Raw genomic sequence first — 26,087 nt, 5'->3', positions numbered from 1 at the left:
AACGAAATCAGGAAAGAAACAATTTATGATAACCCAGAGGGAAGCTCATTACTTTTCGAAGCGAGATCGGTATGCCTTAGAACACGCACCTATAAAGCGAGATATAAGAAGGAAGAAGAAGCATGTGCTTACTGCGGTAAAGCTAGGGAAACTATGGAGCATGTTTTATTAGAATGTGAAGACGTCTACCCAGCGGTCGATTTAGGCACCACTGGTCTCCTCGCAGCCCTTGGGTTCAGCGAGAGCAGTGGAAAAGTAAACATGTCCGCAGTAGTGATTAGTAAGAGGCGATTGGAGGATTGGTAGAATAAATGTAGGGAAACGACAAAAAACGGAGACGTGCAAAAGCACAGTTCGCAATAGAGGATCAGAAAATTTGGTTATGGGAGTTCACAGTGTGTCTTTTTTTATTGTTTAACCTAGGTAGGACACTAGGCAGTATAATAGCAAGAGCTTGGTGGCGCAATTCACCGCCCCGTTCCAAAGGGGACGCTCATAACATCCATCCATCCAGTAGCTTCGCCTAGCTGAGATTGAGAGGTCTAGATGACTTTTTATTCGGCGAGGACGAAAGGACGGGCGGCGAGCCTTTCCTCTCTGAGTATTGTTTTACGGAACACATGCACTTATGTTTAAGGGCCCTCGTGATTAGGCAGTGCTGCTGATACTTACCCATCATAGTATTTCTTGTCCCAGCCAACATATATGTACAGCTATAGACCGCCGTACAGTATAGCACGCCGTAAGGACAAGCAGACGCGACGAGCGGATCATACGCCACCCGGGGCCTCTCGGTAAGCGCTGGGAACTTTTCCGTTTTTTTTTTTTATTTTTACGCACAAGTGTTAAGTGCTATTCAAATTCAGCGAAAATATATCCTGTACCTAGGCGCGCTCAAGACCGCGTGCATGCGTCAGATTCGGGAAACAAGATGTTAGGGTCACCGAGAATCGACACTATGTGGTACAACCTATGACGATCAGCAAAACCCGCAAAGGGTGGATAAATCAGCGGATCTCTGAGGCATGTAGGGCCCTCTGGGCTGTACTTATCGGCAACAAGGTAGCCTTGCTGCCTGCGGGATTATCTTACCGAGCTATGCAGAATGCTAGGTTGTGATAGTTGAAAGTTCAAATCTCCCCGCATGTCTTTTTTTTTTTCTTTTTTTTAACATTCTCCAGTGCACTACATCTGAAGGCTTGGAGTGACGCCTGACACCGGCGAAAGATGCCGAGAGCGAGTGGGGCTATCCTAATCCAGGTACAACCAAATTAGGAAGGCCCACTAAGCTTGAACAAAGACACTCCCTCACCAGAACAGGAATTGGCCTCCCTGGTGCAGTATTCGGCCACAACCTCCCTGATGGTATCCTCAATTAATCTCACTCTCATTTGAATTATTTTAATACTTATCTTCGTTACGCACTTTACAGCGACTGCTCTTTAGGCCCTTCTACAGCCAACTAACATCTGCCTATCACAGTTCATCTTTTCATCTCATTGACAAATCATTGAAACCATATCGCCACTTCCATGGTGACCTATGAACATATGGTTTTATTAGCCGCGTGCCTGTTTTCCTAAAATTACCTGTTACCTGTCGACATCGGGCAAAAAAGGATGTTCCACATCCGCCCAACATGGCTCTGAGTGGCGCTGGCTAACACTCCAGGTAAAACCCTTCAATAATTAAAATAGCGCCATCTCCGCCGATTCCGCATTTTTGTGCAGATACAAGGCATTACACTTTTCACGTGATGGACAGATTTCCCTGTGGTATTCGCCAAAGAATGGTTAGGCATTAAAGAAAGTGCGCATTACTGCTCAAGGAAGAAAAAATGGCCAGGCTTAGCTTGGTTAAGCCAAGAATGCGTTGCATATTGCGCGGTCCGTAACGTCACGCGCCGGCTCAGCGCCCCTAGCGGGAGGAGCGGGAGTCAGGTGGTGGCTGCGGCCGCGTGCGACCGCGCGAGTTGGGGCCCAGCTTTTCCTCCGGCTGTCGTGACGTCACGTCACGTGGTTGCGCTAAAGGTCAATGGTGGCTGCCCGGCCGCGCCCAAGGGCTGAACTGAGTGATTGCAATATGCAACGCATAAAACTCTAGTGCTTTGTTACATGCTAGTGCAGAAAACAATGAGGTTGTTAATACATAACCGGAAATCTACAGGTACCAGTGATTGCATAACTAGTGCTTATTCGGCATCCTTCTTTCTTTCTTCTCGCTTATATATCACCATTTTCCCAGTTCATGGTAGTGCACCGGACGTGCGTATAGGTAAACTGTCTGCCTTCCCTCGCCTTATGTCTCTATCGCTTCTATTTAACCTCTTATCTATTTAACGTCACGTGGTTGCGCTAAAGGCCAATGGTGGCTGCGTGGCCGTGCCCAAGGGCTGAACTGAGTGATTGCAACATGCAACGCATAAAACTGCGTCGACGTGGTGCACAACGAATGAGCGCAAGACATAGCTGCAGTAATATCGCGTGGTGGGAAAGCTTGGGAGTAAATGCACCGGATACACTGCGCTATTTAGAAACCTAAACCCAACCTGCCTGCATATTTGACACGAAAAACTCCGGCTCCGCAAAGCGGCATTAATTGCCATTAATTGCCTTTGTTAGCTGTTACTTTCTTGCCAAGAGCGTCATTGCATCAAATGTTCAAGAGGAAGTTGTAAGCTCGATTTTGACAATTGAAGACCAGACTGCTAGTTCGTACAAGCAGCAGCAGTTCATTGACTGGTTGCTTGATGAGGGAGATCTTGAAGGCGCCGAAGGTTCGCTTGACAGCAGCTCCCTGACTGTACCGGACCACGCATACATTATTCACCGTAGTGACTCAAGACTTATTATGTGGCAAGCTTTGTCGCAAAGAACTGTGTATTGAAAACAAAGTGTAGTGCATGCATGAACCAGCTTCTGCTGCCTGCTTCAGATGGAAAGTGCTTGCGACTTCGCTGGTCTTCTCTACCCTTCATAGAAGCTCTTCGTGTTTATCACTGAACTTGAAGACATTTTCACTGGCTGCTTTAGCAAGAGCTAGCTACATCGAGACAGCATTACGGATGTGTTGGCAGTCATCAACAGGAGCAGCATTGGTGGTGCTCGTTGGGTGAACATTGCAAGGTATTAACTGCGAAGTTCATCGGTTTTTTACGTCGTCACACGAATGCATTTCTACATCAAGGGTCTGAATAAGTCTTAGGATAAGAAACGAAGTGCACTGCAGCAACTGAAGTTAAGTTGATTATAAATGTATGCTGCCATTCTTGTACCTATTCTAATCCACTGTGTTAATTTTTGAATTAATGTGTAAATAGGAAACTGTTTTTGAATAATGTGAATAAATAACATGTGCTTTTGTTCCCACATCTGATGACCGCAAGGTGGGAGAAATAGGAAACAAGATGTGTGCAGTGTTGTATTTCTTCAATGCCACCCGTAAACCCAAGGTAGAGTGAGCTCCCAAACATTCGAGTAGTGTATTGGCAAACGTAATTACGTATTCAAAACTAGCCTATCTTTTCGCCTCTGCGACAAGTTGTCATATCAGGGCAGCGGTGACTGCAATGTAGCAGCGGCTAAAAGCTGGCGGAGAAAAATTGATAATGTAATCGCTGCCTACTCAGTATACATGGAAGTGCGCTGCAATTTTTAACATATGGACATGTGAATTTAAATCCATGCTAAGATTTTTTGATCGAATAGTGTTTTACACGCCAGCCCGGCCAGTTGCGTGCACGGAACTGCTGAAACAAAGGGGTGGTACAGTTTGCACGTATTTAGTCATTTTACACTATTGGCACGCGAGAGGAAAGCAGAGACCAGGCGTGGGGCCTGGAGTCTCGGTGCCAATTGGTTTTTATTGTTTGTGCGCCGGCCCTTTCTCGGCGGCCGGCTGGCTACGGTCGACTGCGGTCGGCTATGTTCCGCGCTGGCAGCACCGCGGGTTATCCGCGGCATATTTGTGTTCACCACAACTCAAAGAACAGAAAACGTGAGAAAAAGAATGGGTATAAGGAAATATGATAGAATGTCTGATGGTTGCACGGCAATGACCACCCGACCATTCATACGTGACGCGCCTCCGCGTGCTCACAAGCATATAGCGGTGCCGGTTACTGTAATAGCTCCATTTGCGTATAGCACTGAAGTAATCAGCCAAGCTGTTTTAAACATACTTTAGGGACCTCCCATTAAAGAGCGCATCCGTGCGGATGCGCTTTCCTCATAAACAGCTTACAACTATAGCTGAAGTACCGTGAACACGCTAAACCAAGGCGCCCCGTTTTTGTTCCTAGCTTGGTACTGATACACGGGACACGCCAACATTTCTTCGTTCTGTGCGTATATGGACGTTCTTTTGTTTGTTTGTTTGTTTGTTTCCGAAGTACCGGCTAGCGAGTTTCTCGTAAGAAACCCCATGCAGTATAATGCTGTGCCGCTGCAGGCTGCGGTGAGGCCGGCGGCATTTGACAAGAGTGGTCGACGCCAGCGCCGCCGCATCATTTCACGTTGAAACTCCCGCTCCCAGGAAGCCGCTCGCGCCACTGTTCACTGTACTATAGCCAAGTGGACCGATCACCGCTCTCTCTCTGAGGCGCCGCGTGTGGAAAAATTTTGCGAGGGCGCTGCGAGCGATCTAAATTGGGGCCGAAACACGCTTTGCGGCATATTGAACGTAATTTCGCTGCGGGCCCTGAGACCTATTGCGCGTACGCTCTTATAACAGTGCTTTATTTCCACTGCAAATTTATATTGACACCTTTTTGCTACATATACATATTTTAGGCATGGGTTATACAACATGACGTCTTCAATTTTGCTGTCGTTGTCAAGTAAGCGAGAGCGCGTTCGTTGTGCGGACGCTGGCGGACGGCCAGTTTTTCTCGCAGAAAGTGTGTGCAGTACAATTTTTTATGGTTTCACTTGCTTTGGTGTGCCAGCAACTCTTGTCGGCCAATATGAATTGTAGTTTTAGCCAGGCAAACTGCTTTTTTTAACGCTGTTTTCTAAAAGAAACACGTTACTTTTGCCACAGAAGCCGCCCCTACAACATGAAGTTACGTAAGCAAATTTTATTGACATCGTGTCATTTTACGCACGCTTCTTGTTGGCGGAATATTGATCAGGGACAATGACCAAGGAAAACAATATTATAGTTAAATAAACCAGGTTTATTAACTCCGTGGGGAGAATAGATGCATATGACCAATGCATCAAATGCATTGTAGGTAAATCTAAGAGTACATAGACATATATATCGACGACACGTATGTAAGAGAACAATTATCAAATATTGTAACTGCACCGATTGAAAAAGTGAGAACTTCGGACCGGAATAAGCCTGTTTCTTTCAAAAGCTGCGCCATCCCTACGTGAACCAATCGACTTTCCGAGAAAATGAATCAAGGCAATTATTGGACGTTAAAATGAACACCAGTGTTAGGGACAAGGTATTGCCTATGTACTCATACTGAATCGGGGACACCGGGGAGTACTTACCAATGTAAACTCGTTGGCGTGTCTGACGATCTCCTTCAACGTGCCAGCATGGCGAAATGAAGTAGAAACACATAGTCTAATCGAATGGTATTTGCCATTCAGATCGTATTCGACTTCAGGATTCACTATTGAAAGCTATAGAAAAGACTGTTTGCGTTCGAATATAACGAATAACAGCACTTTTGAAATTTCGAATGTGAGGGGCCGATGCAAGTGCAGGACTCTTATTCCGAATTATTGCGCTGCTAGAGAATCGTGGCTATCGCGCAGAGGCGCACTAGTTCCTGAGAGATTAACGCACGTGTGCTGATCGGTTTTGCTGAGCAAGTTCCTAGCTGTCATTCAATATAAACGCCCCGTTTTGGGGCAGTCTGTAAATCTGCAAACTTGACTCAGGCAAAGAAAAAATTTTTCAGTCTCACCATGGTCTGCAAGACTGCAACCCATTAAAACTGGGTGCCCAATGTGGCACCACATTCATCTTGAACGAACACAGCAGATCTACAAATATCTCTTAAGTGTATGTGAGGCATGCCGTTTCTTTTAATGCTTCGTTATTGTCCTTATGATAGTGCGCCGGGTAACTGAAAGCAGCCGTTTATATTGCAGAAGCTGCTTAGTTGAGCGGATGTACAATCATCAGACCAGTTCATCCCACTTGAAAACCTGCACAGTTCCAGTTGAAGACCAATAGCCTTCTACTGGGACCAGTTGAAACCAGCAACAGACCACAAGCTTTTCAACTAGGACCACATCAGACCAGTTCACACCACTTGAAAACCAGTAGTACCACTTGAAAACTAGCACAGTTCCTGTTGAAGACCAATAGCCTTCTACTGGGACCAGTTGAAACCAGCAACAGACCACTAGCTTTTCAACTGGGACACATCAGACCAGTTCACACCACTTGAAAACCAGCACAGTTCCTGTTCAAGACCAATAGCCTTCTACTGGGACCAGTTGAAACCAGCAACAGACCACTAGCTTTTCAACTGGGACCACATCAGACCAGTTCACACCACTCGAAAACCATTAGTACCACTTGAAAACCAGTAACAATATTTTCACCTCGGCGGGAACGGCATTACATTTAGGAACGAAATATTAGATAAGCGCAACGTATTTTTCTCAGAAATCAGCCTCGAGAATAATTTCTTTCGCTTACACCCCTAGAAAAACAGCCAAAGGACGCAGCTACCTTAATTCTTTATTTCTTGTCTTTTTTTAATTAAACATATTCTAGCGTTTTACGTCTGGCGATATGAATATGAGGCCCCCTGTTCAGTTCTCACCACCTGAGGTTCCTTGACGTTCACCTAAACAGAAGTACACGAATGCTTTTCCATTTCGTTCCCATCAAATTCCGCGGCCTGGTTTGAAACCGTGAGCTAGAGTTTAGCAGTGCAACGCCATATCCACTATGCAGCCACTAATTAATAAGCTACCGCGCCTCTCTTTCTTTCTTTATTTTTTAACAGTGAAGCTTTTAAGGGCTACTTTTCCCACTATCGTGTTCACGTGTAGAAAAAAAAATCCCGCAAATAGTGCAATGCCGGGCCGACCCGCGGCAGAGGTACAGTTCGCCATTTAGCGGGGAACTACATACTACATAAACTACATAACATAGACAACTTCGCTGGTCATCCTTCTTCACAGTGTGGAAGGGCACTGAGTTTTGTTTTGTTGTTGTTGTTAAGCGTGAACTGCATAAAAAAAATCTCACGCGGCTTACGGGCCAAAGATTAGCATATATAGCTATTTAAGACTGTTTTCGGCGCCCGAGGGCCGACCGCAATAAACGAACCCGCGCCAATTACTCCGCGTTCTATTACGCGAGGAAGACGGAGATATGAATGGAATGCTGCACTGCAGTTTTTTTTTCCTTTTTCGATAAGCATACTTCCCGTCAATCTTGGTGCAGGGCGCCGGATGGGGCCGACATGTTTCGTTTGTTTGAAGCGCAGGAAGTTTACATAAGTTTTTTCCATCTGCATTTCGCAAGACCTAATGATGAAAAAGAAAATATGTGCAAAAATACACACAAGAGATACATGCTACTTGAAGGACAAGAAAAATGTTTGTTCTCCAAAGGGAACCGTACAATAACAAAGCAGAATGAAAGCCGACACTGCAGCCGCAATATACGCGCAGTCACCGAGCGGCTATAAAAATAAATAAAATGAAATAAAAAAGAGAAGGAAAGGCATCTATTCTTAAGTGATAAATACATGTCATATCTAATTATAAACACCATTTGAGTGGTCTGATCCTAAACAGCAGCGTGCAAAGCAATACGAAGGACCCCGCCGAGCAGAATCGCCAGCAATTTCCAACGGAGCGACCTTGATGTGGCCCGCTCCACTTCGATCGCAGCGCCGCCACAGTATTTTTCGTCGTCGCGCGCCTCACTCCAAAGCATGTGCCGCCACAGCCGCTCGCACCACTCAACCGCGTTAGTATACTCTTCTTGAACTTCGAAAAGCATGGTACGCATGGACGCATCGCGCATGGACGAATGCACCCGTCTTTGGCTCGGTTCGTATGTGGCCGTGCATTAGGCCTGACGAAGTCGAACTTGTCGTCAATCGTTCGCGTGCGTATTCGTATGTTGTTTGTGAAAGTAAATCAGATATATAGAAGACGGTGCGAACAAAAGGTGTGATAGAGTGTGCCATGGCATCTACTGTGCATGCCGTCGGATCAAGTACCGTACAGCGGGAACAGCAAAAATCCGGAGCAACCTGGTCGATGACACTTGACGATGCATCAGGAGCAACATCACAGCTCTTTGCACAGGTATGGTTTTACAGCGAAGTTGTTTAAGGGAGTTCCACAGCATTTCTCGTGCATACGGTCGCTGAAAGCCGACGGCGACGCGCGCCTGCGTCGAAGCCGCGGCGTGGCCGTATGCACAGGTATGTAACAACATCCAGCAACGGACACTGGAACGGCCACACTGGAACGCGAACACGGCTAGCGTACCAGTGCGGCTACTAGCATCGGTGAGAACGCGCAGCCAGGCGCGGCGTCGGTGAGGAATACTAACAGCCAGCAGCGCATTGTGGCAGATTTAACAGTTAGTAAAGACAAGAAAAGCAACCTATCATCTCATTTTTGAGCTTAAACTATTCAGTGACACCATGACAGGTCCGTGCCTGTCGAAGACATCATCAATGACAGATCCAGTGTGTCCGGGTTCATAACGTGGCCCAAGTTTTCTAATTTCCAGTTTCTAAACTTTGTTTTGTGCTGCAACATACCTCTTTGTGTACACATGCCAGCTCAGTAACGTTCAGCTTGCAGTAGTATGGTGGGAGCATAAGAAACAGTGTGCCCAGCTGCAGCTACCGGTGTATCATTCGCCGGCCTTTCACATCTACTCAGGAAGCTTGTCAGAGGAACGAGCTCTCGCAAATTCTACCAAATCCTCAGTAAAGGAATAAATCCCTCAGTAAAGGAATATTATTGCGTGGAAGCCAGTTCAGGTTCGTTGTGACCCTTAACATGCATTCTGGCTTTCGCAGTTTAGCATTGTCCAGTTCCTCATTTTCTGTGTGTGTGCAGATTTTTGTTCCTAAAGGATACACCAATAAGCTGAAGGCTCTACTCTGCTATTATACCCCTGTCACACGGGTACCCGCAAACTCATTTAACTCCTTCATCTTTACCTCAAAGCGGTGCTTCCTCTATATTTTTCAGTGCCTGCTAGGCTGTGGAGAGAACAAAGGGGACGTGCGGTCGGTCGAGTTGCGAAACACCGCCGCTTACTGTAGTATAGTGTCGCCCCCTGTCAGATCTCTGTGTCATCGCACATGTATGTTTTGTAATTGCTTAGCTAGATGGCGCACCCCCCTTCTGTCATGTGACAAGCTTGGACCAATCGGGAGGTGTCATCTAGCATGTGAAGCCTTTATAAGAATAAACAGCCGCGGGTCGGCGGAGTCTTCGTTCCGGTTTTCATCGGGCGCAGTTAGCTCCGTGTCTCCTTCACTGCGCCGGCGCTAGCCGCGCGTTCGCCCGTCGGGGCCCCCCGCTTGCCTGCCGCTGCCGACACAACATCTTTTGGCGACGAGGATGGGATTCCCGCAGCGGTTCCGACCGAAGCCCCGGGACACCAACGAGCTTCGTAAGTGAAGCGACCCTTCCCGTGTCCGCACGGCAGGCAAACGCCGCCGACGCACTCGGCGTCGCGAGGCTTCCGAGCCTAGGCCTTCTCGCCCCCTTTGTTCTTCCTTGCCCCATTCCTGCTGCGAGCTCCGGCTTGTTTTCTGCACTGTCTCCTGCACGCTACCGGACATGGCGTCTTTCACGGCGAACCTTCCCGTTTTTCTGGAATTGCCCGGGCCACCGTTAATTCCATGGCAACGATGGAAAAAAATTTTTCAGGCCCACCTCGAAGCGGCCGGCGGTGGCGACTGGACGGACGCGCGACGAGCGTCCGCGCTCGTCAGCGCTCTCGGGCGTGAGGGACAACGGAAGTACTTTGCAGACGAGGAGCAGGAAGCAGCAAGGCAGTTAACCAGCGCAGCGTCAGCTTCAAGCGAAGCAGCAAGGCAGTCGACCGGCGCAGCGTCAACGTCAAGTGATGCGGTCCCGCCAGCGTCAGAGTTTCCGAGACTCTTGGAGCGGCTTGACCGGCTGTTCGCCGCGTCAACAAATGTCCTGGCGGAACGGCACGAATTCACCAGTCGGAAGCAGTTCGAGGGAGAAGGATTCCTGGAATTCGTGACCGCATTGAAGGAGAAGGCGGTACAGTGCAACTTCGGCACAGCCTACAACGAGCGCGTCCGAGACCAAATCATACATGGCGTAGCGAACGTCAGCGTTCGCGAAAAGTTGCTGGCTCATGGCGAAACCCTGTCCCTGGACAAGGCAGAAGAAATTGGACGCTCGTTAGAAGCCTTGCATCGAGCGAACCGCGCGTTCGGCTCCGAAAATGTTCGAAGAATCGAGGCATCTCAACTTGGCGTTCCGTCGGCGGGCCAAGATGGCCGACTTCTTCCGGGGAGCCGCCAAGATGGCCGACGTAGTCCGGGAGGCCATGAAGATGGCCGACGTAGTCCGGGAGGCCATGAAGATGGCCGACGTAGTCCGGGAGGCCATGAAGATGGCCGACTTCTTCCGAGAGGCCGCCGAGACGACCGACTTCTTCCGAGAGGCCGCCGAGACGACAGACTTCTTCCGAGAGGCCGCCGAGACGACCGACTTCTTCCGAGAGGCCGCCGAGACGACCGACTTCTTCCGGGAAGCCGCCAAGAGGGCCGACATTTCGCACATGGCTCCTCCGGGAACCGTGGTGCATGCGATCGGTGTGGCAGCACGAAGCATATTGCAACGTACAGGAATTGTCCAGCAAGGCACCGGCGGTGCAACGCCTGCCACACGTTGGGCCATTTTGCATCAGTATGCCGAAAAACCCGTACTGTCCAGCACGTCTCTTCCGCAGAGACGCGGTCTTTGTCAACTTCCACAGGACAGCCGTCCGCGTCTGTCTTGACGGTGAGCACCTTGGAAACTAAAAAAGATTTGGAAGTTCCAGTCGTAGTGAACGGCGTCTCCATGCGACTGCCGGTGGATACGGGAGCGTCTGTCTCAATGATGACTGTCGAAGATTTTGGAAAGCACTTTGGTCGACAGCACAGACTGTCACAAACAGTGGACTTGAAAAATTTCTCCAAGCAATGCATCGACATTCAAGGCCTGTTTCAAGCCACTGTCCAGTTTTTCCAAAGGTCATGCTCCGTCACGTTCCACGTAACGACTACAGGAACATCACTGCTGGGTTTAGACGCCATCCAACGCTTGGGCATACAGATCGACGGTACGTCGCTGACATGTCGTCTACCATCGCTTCCTTCGGTACAGAGCCCCACAGGTGTGCCTCCGGATTTTGATCACCTTTCCAGTGACGAATTGGGTCTCGTCAACAACTTTGTGCACCGAATTCATCGGCACCAGCATCTTCAAAGTTGGGCCGACTGCCCCTGGCTCTCCGTGACCAGGTCGCACATGAATTGCGACGTCTCGAGGACTGCGACGTCATCGAGCGCGTCGAGGCTACTGAGTGGGTGTCTCCACTCGTGGTGGTGCGCAAGAAGGATGGAACCACGCGGCTCTGTGTTGATCTACGAGAACAGGACAGTCTCGTGCCTCAAGTTCAAGAAAGGGTCTTGCAGAAACAGTGGCAGACTAAACAATACGTAGACAAACGTAGAGGTGCTCAGGCAACTCGTGTATCAAGGTGGGAGACACCGTCAGAATAAGATTTAACAGGAAAGGATTTTTTAAGTACAGTAAACCTCGTAAAGTCAAGGCCCAGATAGGACCATCTACTTTTCTACTCAGTGATGGGCAAACGTGGCATGTGTCTAAGTTAACCGTAGTGATGAAGGATCCAGCAGGTAGTACATTGTGTACAAGTGATAGAAACTTTTTGTACTCGCATTCAAACTTGGATAGTCATTCCGATGACTCGTCTGTAGTGACATCGTCCTTTCATAGGCATCAGTTAAGTAGTTCGTCTGGCTGTATCACTTCCGAGTCTGCACAGTCAGCAGTCGTCTCTGATTCCGTGGGGGAATCGGTAGCCTCCCAGGACTTGTTGGGACGTCGAGAAGAGCTTCCTGGGCAACCCTCTCCAGCTTTAAGCCATAACCACATTCAATTGTCCAACCAGGGGGAGGTAAATAATAGTGGGACGACTAGGTCTTTAAAGTCGACCGATACGCGTCGCAACCCCCAAAGTTCTTCTGAGGTACGCACGCGTCCTCATCGTGACAGAAAACGGCCTCCGTGGCTCGATGATTTTGTTTCTGTAGTGTAGAGTGTATTACAGTCTTCAAAATGCCACGGCTAGGGGCCTCGTTGAGAGTCCACATGTTTCATTAACACAGGTATAAAATGTGCTCCTTGTTGCGGTGCAGTGAGTTTTGTGCGTGTTCTTTGTCAGACTTAGTGACTGCCTGTGTGTTGGTGCCCAAGACTGGTGCACGTGTGTGTGAACTTGGGCGGGGATGGATTGAAATTGTTGTGGACTTAAGTGCGTGCTTTGTGTGCGACTGGTGCGCGTGTGTGAACGTGGGGGGTAACGAACTGAAATTGCCTTTGGACTTAAGTGCGCGTCTTGTGTGCGCGTTTCACTGTATGCTCGCTTTGTTTCCAGGGGGGGATGATGTAGTATAGTGTCGCCCCCTGTCAGATCTCTGTGTCATCGCACATGTATGTTTTGTAATTGCTTAGCTAGATGGCGCACCCCCCTTCTGTCATGTGACAAGCTTGGACCAATCGGGAGGTGTCATCTAGCATGTGAAGCCTTTATAAGAATAAACAGCCGCGGGTCGGCGGAGTCTTCGTTCCGGTTTTCATCGGGCGCAGTTAGCTCCGTGTCTCCTTCACTGCGCCGGCGCTAGCCGCGCGTTCGCCCGTCGGGGCCCCCCGCTTGCCTGCCGCTGCCGACACAACACTTACCTTTGTGGCGGCGCCACTAACGTAGACTGTGTGTGAACGGTGGACGAATGCGCGCTGCTCGCATGCGGCTATAATATATAGGGTACAAATGTTTGCTGCGCAGCTTGGCTCAATTGGGCAGCGTCTAAAGTGTACACGCCAGCAGAGTGCTAATAATGCATGTTTAAAGGACGCCGTTTTTTACCCGAGCGCTCGCGATGGGTGGAACTTATGCGATTCCCGAGAACTGAAAGCACACACATAGTTGAACTTCTGCAATCTGCTTACTGCGCCCATTGCGTACATTGAGCTGAAGGGACTGCAAACCTCGGTGCGACGCACTCGTGGCGTGTAAATTTGCTATGCATGAGCACCAATCGCTTCACCAGGAACTGAAAACAATGTGCACAATGAACGGAAGCGCGCGATGGAATATCTCCGTGAACTCACGGCAGGGGCGTAGCCAAAAATGTTTTTCGGGTGAGGTTCAACCACCCTTTGTACATGTATGTGCATGTTTTTGTATGTGCGAATGTATATTTACACATGCGAAATTAAAAAATTTGGGGGGTTTGAGCCCTTGGCTGAAACCTTGGCTACACCAATGATTCGCAGGGTCTTGGTGTCCTCATCAGACAAAAAAACCAAGGCTTCTTTCACTCCTAACAACACGAAGAAAGTTTATTCACAGCATTGCTTAAAAAAAAAAAAAAAACATAAGTGGGGCCACTTTCTATAGCTTAACATACTTTCTTGAAAGGGGCTTCTGAAAAAATGTTTTGCATACATCACTTTTATCTGTGGCTGTAGAGGCGTAGTTCCCAAGGAGCGGCTTTATGAACTTTGTGCACCCCAATTCAGCAAGATCCTGGGGGCGTTGAACATTGGAGCAGTGGAGGAGGCGCGACTCTGAAACAGCTGGAACAGCCGCTTCTAGAAGAGTCTTCAGGGGCTTCTGAAGCGGTGGTTTCTCTTCAAGAGCCGTTTGAACAAAGCGCCACAGGGTCTTCAAGACATGAAGCAGTTTATTGGAAGGGCATCCTCGGTCCTGGTGCCAAGTCAGCGGCTGCAGTGGTTGCTTGGTCAATGGCTTCGATGTCACTGCACAGCAGCTTTCACAATCGATATGCTCCCTAACAACACGGGCAATATAGCCAGCTGCATAGACAATTGCAGACAGCTGCAGTGTTCGAAAACTTGGTATACTCGGCAGCTTTAGGCACTTCATCACATTGGCAGCTACTGCAGGAAGTTCAGCTGAGCCCTCACATGCTTGTGTACTTGCAGGCAAAACTGCTTTGCTTGGTCCAGTTTCTTCAGTGCGGACAACATTGCTGTCTTGTGATGTAGCTGCAATGCCTGTCTTCAGAACTTTTTCTAGTCCAGTGATAGCAGCTCGGACATCCAGCTGGTCATTACAGCCTACTGATCGCCTCAGTGTCCCAAAAAGTGATTCGATAGGATCACTACGGAACTTTCTTGTTTATACAAAATGAAACTTTTCTGTCAAGAGCAGTTAACGAATACAATACACAGTGGAGTAGGTTGTGAGCAGGAGTGCTTCATAGGTCTCTGCTGTCAAGAATCCACGAGATGTCGCATCCTTCTTCAGTTCCTCTATGTACATAGGAAATATAACTTCAAGCCACTCAAGGTGATCATCATTTGGGTCATCAAAATGCCTGACATCAGGAAAGTGTTGCAGGACATGTTGCACTGTGTTACTGGTGTCATGCAATAGAAACGACCGATACATGTTTCTCATGAACACTATCGTCGGTCCTGCAAAAGTAGAAGAAGGGTGGCAGCTGTGAACGGCTTGCTCCTGTAGAACTTCCAGTGAAGATGTAACATCCGAGGATAACACCTCCCTCCGGACGTTCATCTTTTCGACATTATTCGGGTACACGTGTTTCCTGCTTAGATGCCGCACTGGCTTGACAAGCCAGGTTTTAGGCATTTCGTATAGCTTTTTGAGGTATGTAGAAGATACCTCACCAGCCTTGCCAAGGTCTCGTGAAAGAAATTGGGATCGAAGATTCTTGATTATGTGACAGTAATCAAAATTTAGAAAAATGAGCCTCTCGGGATCGCATGGATGTTGGATTCTATAAGTCAAAAATTCACCGCAGAGCTCTTTCATAGTACTTACATTGACTTTATGATTGTCTGTCACTATGCTTGCTATTTTGAACCCAGTTTCTTCAACTTTTGACATTACATAACCAACTTCAACAACTGGGACCCATTGAGACCTTTTGTAAAAAAATACGAAACTGGGATTCTGTAAGCTGTGCACAGCCCATTGATGACAAAGCAAAGCATGGAGTTTGCCAGCACAATGTCATTGCCAGATTCGTTCACTCTGCCCATGTCAACTTGGCCAACAAAGCAGTCTTTTTGCTTGTTGTACTGAAGTTTGGGCTTTATCTGCATCTCATCAACTATCAATGAACAAGTTCTAGACAGAGGTGCATCAAGCTTTTCTACTTGGGCTTTTAAATCTGGCTTGCACTAAGCTGTTGATGCCCGTCTCCCCAGAACAGCTTCCTATGTAGTTCTGAAGAGTGCTTCTGCTTGGTAGATTGAGCAGCAGCTCCCTCCTTGGATGCTCATAGGCCTTTGTAGACAGGTAGCACAGTATGACGCAGTGTCGCACAACATCTTCAGTCCATACTGGGTTCTTGCTTCGGAAGTTAACAATTTGGTCCCATAAGAACACCGCTGAAATATGCTTGTACCTGTTCGCGAATGTACTCTAGTTCACCAAAATGGCAGTCATTTTTCATTTTCTCAAGTTCCTCTTTGTAGCTATCAACTGTATGTCGAAGCCGTTCTATCGGCTTTTTCAAGTCTCTTTCTTTGCGCTTCCACTTTTCCCTTTCTGTCGCAAGCAGGCTAAATGCTCCTACATCTACCTGGGTCACTTGATGCTTGGCTTTTATGCCACGTAATGGGAGTTTTAATTTGTTTTTAGGACTTAGCGCCTGTACCCTCTACACCAATGCTTTGCCGTGCCGCATGGGGAAATGTCTCGCCATTTGTTTTGTTTATCTGCATCATCACTCATCTGTAAGCGGTTGAGTTCACTGCGAGCACACGCACGATTACACAATACAGAATCACAACTCGAAGCGCACCGGTCGAATGTGACCCACGCTACCACACACGAAAGCAAGAATGCAGTGTGGCCAGCATCGCTTTCAACTTCGCCATGCTGGGAAAACAAGTCTTGTGGTAATGTACAGCAAACTCTCTTGCTGTGATTTTGTTAGATGACACATTGTGCAAAAATAAAATAAAAAAAAACTACCTTTAATCGCGACTATCTGTAAGCAGTTTCGCGCGAAAGTAAGCGGAGCAGCGCCATTTCTATCCCATGCGGCGCCCGTTGAAGGCTCACACTGTGCTGTGTAGCACGGCCGCAACTCCATTGCTGTCAGTCTCGATTAGGGAGTTTCATGTTAACGGAGCTCACGGATGCCCGTGGGACAGGGGTATTACTCGTTGTTTCATGTCTCTTTTTACAGGCTAACAGTTGTTGCACTAAGTATCGAAAGCCAACTGGCTTTAATGCATGCATTAAACATTGTTCATTGCGGTGTTTAAGTCAAACTTGGGCTAATGAGTTTTGCATTTGTCATGAGAGGACAGCAGTGGTACTACTTCAACAAAATTTTGACATTGCTCAGCAATAATTACTAGATCTTTTGCCTTTCTAGCGTATTGTTCTACTGCATTACTGCCTGTTGTCAGATACACCGCAAGCCCAGTGGCTTTGGAGGGCTTCTGAGCTTGAGGCAGGCTGTGGGTTTGAATCCGGCTGAAGGCCGCATTTCGACTAGGGCGAGGTGCAAAAACGCTTTCATTCTTAGATTTAGCTATACCTAGGGGGTCGAAATTAACATGGAGTCCTCCACTACAGCGTGCCTCGAAAAATTGTTGTTTTACAAAGTTATGTCCCAGGATTTAAGTTAGTTTTTCTGCTTACCTTCTAATAAGTGTAATTATAAGCGCATGTTTCTTAAAGGGCAACTCCGGCGATTTTTCGATGTCCGCTTACTTTCATAAAATTTTGAATATATGTTCTCTTTTACAGTCTGATAGTCTGATTATCTGTGCCAAACAACATGACTGCAAGTCCTTTATTTTTCCTGAAAATTAATTTTAAGGATTGGCTGCGTTCCTGGCTCATGACTTCCTACTGGCCACCCCGTGTTTATGACATCAGAGACTATGCCGCCACTGTCGCTGAAATCACCACTAATTCGGAAAATCTGTAAAAGCTCCCTATGTTGTCAGGCGACATCACTAGCTTCGCTTCTTTGGCGTTAGCGCCACGTGTACTGCGTGTTTAGCATGCGTTCTGCGTGTTCACATTATGGTAGTGTATTATCTGGCGTCATCAAGTCATTGTGACGTCACACGAAGCAGCTACCCATTTCGGTTTCATATCTCGTTTATTGTTTATTTAAGATTATTGCTGAATTTCTAAGCAAATTGAACCACCCTACAGGTCACAGGACTGTCAATGCCATCTGAAAATGAGAATGCCCTAATATGGTTAAAAAAGCGCCACAGTCAGCGCCCTTTCTTCTTTTTGCACTTTAAGTAGGTACCTGGCTGACCCTGAATTAAATATAAGCCTTAGGGTTAGTTTTCCACAAAGCCACTTATTCCATGGAAATTAAGTGGAGGTCACACATTGGGGTCATCGCAGAGCCAACGTCATGCAGCTCAAAATTGCAGTGTCATGATTTCATGTGATGCAGGTAGTGCCTGATAGCTGTTCGTTTGTTTTGATCCCACTTGACAGATTCAGCATTTAGATGTGGTTGTTGCTGCAGGATACTGCCCTTCCACATTTCTTGACGCTTTGAATATTCTGATACGGTTGAAAATAATGCACTCTACCTACATTTGGCATAATTGCACAGAAACAGATGGAAGATATACTCCCAACATCCCCGTAACAATATGTCAAGCTGTCACCATACATCCATACAGCAAATAACAAAACACCACTCGTGGTGGTTGTGCAAATATGGACAGATGGCTGCTCTTTTGAGCTACATAAAATGTTTAGACAATATGTTGTTAACATTAGGCAAACCAGATGAATAGGTCAGAATAAAGCTTGTTTGATTTTCTTTGGGCCGTGAAGTCGAGTCGGCCTAAATTTTTTTCCCGTTTAGGGTTCATGCTTTTCAAATGGCATCATCCACAACGGTCTCGAGGTGGTCTTTAAGGCCTCCTTAAGCTTTTTGTTGGGGCACTCAATTTCACCAAAATCCAATCAAATACACGATATCTATGAGCATGTGAGTATGGTATGGCTCATGTTGCACTGGTGAGGATGACTACTCTTGAAGTGCGGGTATTGGCAATCGGTAGGCTTCTTATACTACAGTGTTGTGGAGATGGAATTTACCTTATCTTGTACTCTGAAATACAGAAAACTTATACTTGCTTTGGAATAACTGTGTCTGAATGAGATGGTTGAATGAACAGAAGTGAAATCTGCTATGAATTTTAGGAGATTTGTTTCGTTATGTTGCCGGATGGAGAGGTCGTCGTCCAAGAGCCTTTTGTAAATTAGGCGCTTCAACGACTGGGACACACGAAAAGGATTAGTGTTTTAAATGTTGCACTATGGAGTGGTAATCAGAAAACCGAAATTGATGTTGATAATTTGCACAGGTCTTCTGTTAAGTATAATAAAAAATATAGCCACATTTATGACGACTAAGCATGTTTTTTTGCATGTTTCATTTTTTAACATTCGCATTCCTCATATACAAGATGCAAATGTTTCTGAAACATTTATTGACTATAAAGCGGGAATTGCTCATTCATAACTGAAGACTAGTCAGCTACTTACAGGGCCTTTTAAAAGTATTAAGAGGGATAACAACGCTTTCCAAAATTCGTTCTTTCATTGTGCTGGCTGTATAGTTGTGAGTGCTTCACAAGCCGGGGTAAGCTGCAAAGAATTTCTTCTGCAGCCGCTTTTTGCACTATTGACACTGGTTGGTCGTATTTTTGTTGCACTCTGTGCACCTTCCCTGCATCACTGATATGTAGTGGCCATCAGTTTTCCTGTCCATGCTTCTTGGACCGAGGTCTTGGTTGCACAGGGAGTTTCTGCCTGAGGTGCAGCAAAGACATGGTGACGTGCCACCGAAAAGCTATGTGCATCATGACAGCATTTGTTCCCTTGTGAAGTTCATTTTGAAGGAGCCATCCATCAACTACAGCAATGTTTAGACCATTGCTGAAAAGGTTCCACCACCACTTTTTGTTTTAAGCCTTGGGCGACAGCTGCCGAGGAGGCGGTCCATAACGTCTGCACCCTCCATGCCTTCGTTGTATTTTTTGATCAGATAAGGTTTAGGAATGTCTACCTTTTTGTTGGAGAGTCATGAGAAATGTTCTGCAGTACGAACAGGATTATGGCTGAGGTGGTCCAAAGAAACTGTGACTACCGCATTGTTCCATCTGCATGCGTAGACTGCCCTGCCACATTTGTAACCATAAGCTCCTCCTTCCTCTTTTTCGATATCTTTCGTGCTCTTCATTGGGCAGCCACCGGTTCTCATCTTGTACAGTCGCTATCACTTGTATTGCCTGGTCAGCCAGTTTCGTCAAGAGATTGTTCATGGTGAAAAAGTTGTCAAATTAGACTTTGTGTTGTTCAGGGACAGGCAGGACGGATACCATATTGGTAGCAAACCTGAGCCGGAGAGGTGTCTTGTCACCCTTTTCCTTCAGTTGCCGTTGAAACCATGGTGCATAAATTTTGTTGCAGCCGAGATGTTGCTACATAATTTCACCAAGCAAGGAATTTAAAATGTCTGGAAGCACAATGTGCAATTCGTCAAGAGTTACGCACCTGTCTTGCAAGATTCTGTTTGCTGTAGTCTTCAGGTCTTCTGTGATGAGTGATGGGCGTCCAGCTTAAGTTTCATCGTGCGCATTTGTTCGACTATTGTTGACCATTTGACACCATTTTCTCACATTTCTTTTGTTCTATACATTATCACCATTGACTGCTTTCAGTTGTTGGTAAATTTCTGCCGGTTTCACCTTTTGAGAGCTTAGAAATCCAATAGACCTCTTTACGTCACAGTCTGCGGGATTTTCAACCACACAATTCATTTTGACCTTTACACCAACTGCAAAAGGGCAACTTCTTGCAACCTCCACTCACAGCATTATAGGCACAGCTATTACGGAAGCCAGTTGACCCTGAAAAGAGAAAGTATGTATGTAGCACAATTTTTTTTTTTCAATAAATATTGTGTGTTTCATTTTGTATAACTAAATGGTCTTTATTTTCTGAATGACCCTCGTATCTCCATCGCATAGGGATACCTATTTGGAGAGCACATCATCTGAATCTTATAGCAATATTGAATAGGTTTACCACGAATGAACATTTTGCATAAGTGGTGGCCGTAATAGGGCACCAGTCACTATGACTTAAAATGAGAATTATTGTGTTGGGAAGAAGTATGTTACTACAAAATAAAATCAACCCAGGGATGGGATGAAAGTTCTGCGCCAAACCATCAAGCTGTGCCAACCTGTGCTGAAACACGAATTTCGAATGAAGTTTGCAAATATAGCAGGATGTGCTTGTTCAGGGGCAACCATACAGCTATAGGTATTCGTTTGTTAGCGCTTAGCCCTGCAGTCCAATCCAATCCTAAGCAATCCAGTTCAGTGTCGGTGCCTTTGGAGTGTGGTTGTGTTTGGTGGCGTAATTGTACTAGACCACAAGAAAATGAAAACCTTTTGTGCTATAGAATGTACTGCAAATGTTTAAGAAAAGTGCTCCGCATTTGCATATATGTAGACTAGCTAAAGATTTGAACTGGCGCTCACTTCATGGGGGCAGTCAGGAAGAAAAGCTGTGCTGAATGAATAAGGTCGCCCAGTCTGCTCAGCGGGTAGCTCATCAGTTTCGTTATACATTTTAGCACTTGATTTTGCACCCTACTGGTACATCTGAGTCAATTAATGGGCAAGCGCTGTGTGTGTGACTTCTAGATCTATTTTGCATGGGCAACCATGTCCGGTTACCGGGATAATGGTACAACACTGTGACGACCTTAATATGGGGGCAAAGGTTCGTGTACTCAATGGTTCGGTTGGTTCTCTTAGGCGGAGCCTCCGAGAACCCAATTGAGGACAAAGCCGTTGGTTTGAACACACACACAAAGACTTTTAATCAAACTAAAAAGAGGAAGTAAATAGAAGGAAACAGAAAGCATGCCTAAAATAAACACTCAAGAAGACATTGCGGCAAAGAACACACATAGGGCTTGCATGAGGTTAACGAGTGCGCGAGTCCGGGCTTGCCACGAGGGCGGGGACGCGTCACAGTCTCGATGCGGCGACAAGCTGGCGAAAGGAGTGGCGTCGGTCTCATCATAGGTCGCGGTGTAAGCTGACTGACCGGGCGACCGGAGTGCGCCCGCTCTGGCTAGGCGAGGTAAAGTGGGCGGCTTAATGGCAGGAGTGGACGGCGTCGGCGTTCTGGCCGGGCAGCTGGATGTAGAGCTCGGGCCCGTAGCATGACTGCTCCTGTCTCGCCCACGGCGCGGAAGCTCGAACGCCAGCCTCAAGCAGCAGACGGCACGACAGACGGGGCGGCGTTCTGGCCGGGCAGCTGACGTAGAACTCGGGCCTGTAACCCGACTGTTCTCGTCCTGCCCACTGGCGCAGAAGCTCACCGGCTTTGAGGAGCTGACGGCACGCTCGGGTAGACGGGCCCGACGGCCCGTCTTCAACGCCCGCTCCGGTGGTTGACCTCCTCCTGCCGTCGCTTCCTGGGACTCTCCTGGCGTCTCCCCTGCGTGTCCTCTTGCGTGTCCCCCTTGCGTGTCCCCTCTCTGCCAGCGCACCGCGCTTTTTCTTCTGGTCTGGCCGATTTGGCATTCTCGGATTGGCTGCCTGACGCCCCGTGGTCTTTTCTAATTGGTTGCTTTTCTTTTTGTTGTCTTCCCTGCGCCTCGCGTTCTCGTGCCGGACGCTTTTCGGCGTCGTTGTTTTCCTTCTTCCACCTCGGCGCGCGTGCACTCAGTGTCGTCTGCTCCTGACCTTCCCGATCACCGCACCATGTCGCGCACCACACATCACAAACACACCAACAAACTACCTGCTTGCTTTCATGAAACTTCTTGGTTACAAATATCCAATGACCACTCCAATCAACGCTTAAATTTGCACCCAGGTTACACTATTTTCTGTAGGGCCACACCACACAAAATCAGTATTTTGCCACAACAGAAGGCGAGCAAAGGATGTAAATTTTTGTATTTAATCAACGGCCAAATGGTGGTTCTAATTAAAGGTTCAGCAAAAACACAAGCCTCTGATATCGCGTTGATCACAATGTGTCTTGTGCACATCGAGTACAAAAAAATAAATACATTCAGCGCATGAAATATCGGTTTCTGTTTTACACTGGCTCTTGGCACCTGTGGCATCGCTGTTAATAAGCCCGAATAATTGAGCCTACTCAAAATATTGCTCGACGAAGCAGACCGGAAAGCCAGTGAACATTTTTATCCCTTTATTATTTTTTTTCCGGAAATACCGTATTTACCCGAATGTAACACGACCCCAATTGTAACGTGAGGGTCGACTTTGCGAGGGTGAAACCGGGGAAAAAAAAGAACACGGCTGTAACGCGAGGGTCGACTTTGCGAACGTGCAAGATCAAAGATGCAAAAACGCGAATGTAACGCGAGAAACAAACTATAGAACACGAATGTAACGCAGGAAACAAACTATAGGAAAAGTCGAGAGCAGCTTTATTGAAGTACGTGCAAACTATGCCTAATCTTCATCCTCACCACTGATGTCGCCGTTGCTGTCGTCATAACAGCAGGACTCCTCTTTGTCACTAGTTGTTTCCCAGAGCAGATCATCCTCACTTCTGTCGAGGGCACTTGAAGTAGAACATTTCTTAAATGCGCGGTAGACTGTTTCATGAGACAGCCCGTACCAAGCAGCCGAAACCCACTGGGCAACAGTAGATGCACTCAGGCGTTTCAGTCTCCCTGCAGGTATTGAGGTAGATCCACATTTAATCCAGTCCCAATACAGCTTCCGCAAGCTATCCTTGAGCGGCTTGTTCAAGCAAACATCCAAGGGCTGAAGTATGGACGTCATTCCACCCGGTATGACAACCAAACGCGTTCGGTCACGCTACAGCTTTTCTTTCATGCCGGGTGTGAGGTGAGCTCGAAAAGAATCCAGCACCAATATTGATTCTGTATGCAGCAGTGCACCTGGCCTTTGGTCCCAAATGCTGGAAAACCAATTTATGATGAGTTCCGAGTCCATCCAGCCTTTTTCGTGGCAGCATACTACAACGTTGTTCGGAAATGTTTCTTTCGAAATAGTCTTCGGGCGAAAAATTATGAAGGGAGGGAGCTTGCGACCATCAACCAAACATGCAAGCATAACTGTTATCCGATTCTTTTTGTTTCCAGTGCTTCTAATCTGAACTTCGTGTTCACCAGACTTGTGCACTGTCTAACCGTTGGGATATCAAGGTACACGGGGGTTTGGTCCGCATTCCCGATGTGTCCAAGTGGCATGTTGGTAGAGCGGCGGGGATCAATGACATACTGCTGAAACGTGAGAAGTTTCGACTCTTAGTCCTCGGGTGGTAGTTTCTGACAAATCAAGGTAGTGCGTCGAAGGGAAAAACTGGCCCTTCACATGAAATTCTGTATCCAGCTGCGCGATGCCTTGAATTGGTTTGGCGCCAAACCCGCGTCTCGTGCAAGTTCACGTGCTTTGCACTGAAGCATTTCAGTGCTCACACCAAGAAGCCGGGAGCATTGTTCACCAACGAAGTCTGCAAGACGACACGCCAAATGTGGGAAGGGGCCTTTCTTGGGCCCACGGAAACCTTTTGTATGACTGTTCCAATTGAACAACTCCTGGCGATGCTTCCTCCACCCCCTTATCGTCGATTTGTTGATGTCCAGGCTTCTTGCGGCTGCTGAGTTACCGACTTTTTTGGCAAGTAGAATAGCGGTATGCTTGAAGCCAGCGGTATACTGAGTGCTAGAGCACGCCATTTTGGATTTAGGCACATTAAGCAGGTAGGAACAGACCAAAGTGTCGAAGCGCTGAACAGACAATGCGGCTATGCACTGCCTGAGGAGTTGGTGGCGTAGGTCACGTGATACTATCGTAAAAACAAGTGCCCGGGACACACCGCCAGTGGCCCAAACGGATCGCTACATCACTAGAATCACCTAGTGGTGAGAAAAAGGCGCATTCATTTCGTGCGCCAAGGGGTGCTCGTTGTAGAATCATCTAGTGGTGAGAAAAAGGGTCGTCCATTTCGCGCACCAATCGTTCGACACTCACGCGCGCGTTTGGTCCCTCCAAGGTGACTAGTCGCTGGCGCGCTCTCGTTGGTGTCATTTGCTCTGCCTTTTTCGCGTTTGCACTGCATTCGCGACTCGCCCTGGCCGTGGTTCGTGTATTGATTGACCGCTGAATTTGGAGCGCGCAACTTTGAAGGAGCAGGTCAGTCGACACGGACGTAATTGCGGCACATTAAGCAAGCTTAATAATGAGTGTTTGGTGCCTTTCTTAGCATTTTTATACCTAGTATTCGAATGTAACGCGGGGGTGACTTTTCACTTCTATCTTTGGTAAAAAAAACTCGCGTTACATTCGGGTAAATATGGTAGCTTGCAGCTTTTTGTCGGCAAGCAATGTGATATATATTGGCAAGTGTGCCATGACCAGTGTGTCACTTCTTGTTTAGTCTGTGGTATTCTGCTATCTCAACTGCAGGTCGCCAAGAATTACAAATTACCGGAGGGCACTATTCGAACGACGTTCGCTGTACCTTGATGGGCGTTGTTCATGGTGGCCACTCTGAATATTTCTCACTGTGCACAAATATGTTTAATTAGCTCAATTTTAATGTTTACCTATCCAATGTGTTGCCAGTGCAAAACTTTTGTACAACAGTTACAAATGACCAATAACAGCTTTCAAAACAACCTAGGATTTGTGAAGACTTTTTTTAACAAGAAAGAAAGCCCGTGAAATAAATAGAAAGTAAAAATAAACCGCTCTGACCCTGACAACACTTCTGCACACTATGTCGAATAGGGGTACTGCGAATGAGTGGTCATGATTTTTTCTTGACATGTCAGCAGTTTATGGCGTACATATAGAGTCCCTACCATATGCAAAGTAGCGCGATCTTGGTAACGGTTTGCTTTGTGAACCATCACAAGACTGTGCCCCAGGTTTGCATGTTTGTAACATACATAGTGCACTGGTGACGGTGTTAACGTCTGAGACCACTTACATTACTTGTGTGGGGACACATTGTCACGTAGATTTTTAAAGGAAATTTTGTGGGTTTGTACTTCTTTTTTTTTTGTCAGAAAAAGAAAGGACCACACTTGACCTAGGTCGCTATATACGCTGTTATCGGTCATTTCTCGATGTATTCCACAAACTTTGCATTGGCACCTTTTTGAATAAGTAACGTTATAAATGTTAGTTCACTACAATTAAGTATAAGTTGCTTATTCACAATGAAAAAAAAAAAAAGAAAACTTGACTGGCAATAACATAAGCCTACCAGCACAGAGTGGCCACTGTTCACGGAAAGCCCACATTTATTTTTTTTCTTGGCCACAGTTAGTTGGCACATCAGATGTGTAATTCAATGGTGGTTTCTGAGAAACCTGTACGGGTCTCCTTTGTAGCTTCATGCTGCAGTCGGGTGGGTGATAATTTTTCCTTGTCATGAATTTTACTTGCCTTGCAGGCTTCTGCAGAACTAATTTGCCATAATCTAATAGTTCTCTGCATAGTCAAATGAGGAACACCTTCATATGCTTGTATTTCACCCGTATTGACGTTTACCAAGCTGCTCCAAAACATGTATTTGCTGCTCCAAAATGGTCAATTCATCCTCCAATGTGCCAAATTTGCTGCTTCCAGAGCTTCTACAAAACTTTCTTGACTGCTTCCACCCCTGATCAGCTGCGAAGTCTTTCTCTGCTCTCACTGACAAGGATTGACGTGGCTATGTGCTGCAGTTTACTTCTTCTTCTTCCACATGCTAGGTAATGCCAA

General features: G+C 47.0%; 1 protein-coding gene and 1 long non-coding RNA gene across 2 annotated transcripts in view; both read left to right on the top strand.

The window, feature by feature from the left end:
- Window positions 1–408: 408 nt before the first annotated feature.
- The window catches only part of LOC140216761 (uncharacterized), a 275,100-nt gene continuing 249,421 nt past the window's right edge, over window positions 409–26,087 (top strand). The window contains exon 1 of the long non-coding RNA XR_011893445.1: window positions 409–794. This is a non-coding gene — a long non-coding RNA (uncharacterized lncRNA). The remainder of the gene's footprint in view (window positions 795–26,087) is intronic.
- LOC129386470 (uncharacterized) lies at window positions 9,277–11,398 on the top strand. Its single transcript, XM_055074463.2, has 2 exons — window positions 9,277–9,630; window positions 9,891–11,398. The coding sequence occupies exon 2, from the start codon at window positions 10,441–10,443 to the stop codon at window positions 10,999–11,001; it is 561 nt and encodes a 186-aa protein (XP_054930438.1). The 5' UTR covers window positions 9,277–9,630; window positions 9,891–10,440; the 3' UTR covers window positions 11,002–11,398.

This window comes from Dermacentor andersoni, chromosome 3 (genome assembly GCF_023375885.2).
Source record: "Dermacentor andersoni chromosome 3, qqDerAnde1_hic_scaffold, whole genome shotgun sequence".
NCBI lineage: Eukaryota > Metazoa > Arthropoda > Arachnida > Ixodida > Ixodidae > Dermacentor > Dermacentor andersoni.
The sequence above is the reverse complement of the archived record's forward strand: the minus strand, read 5'-3'. Positions and strand labels throughout refer to the sequence as shown.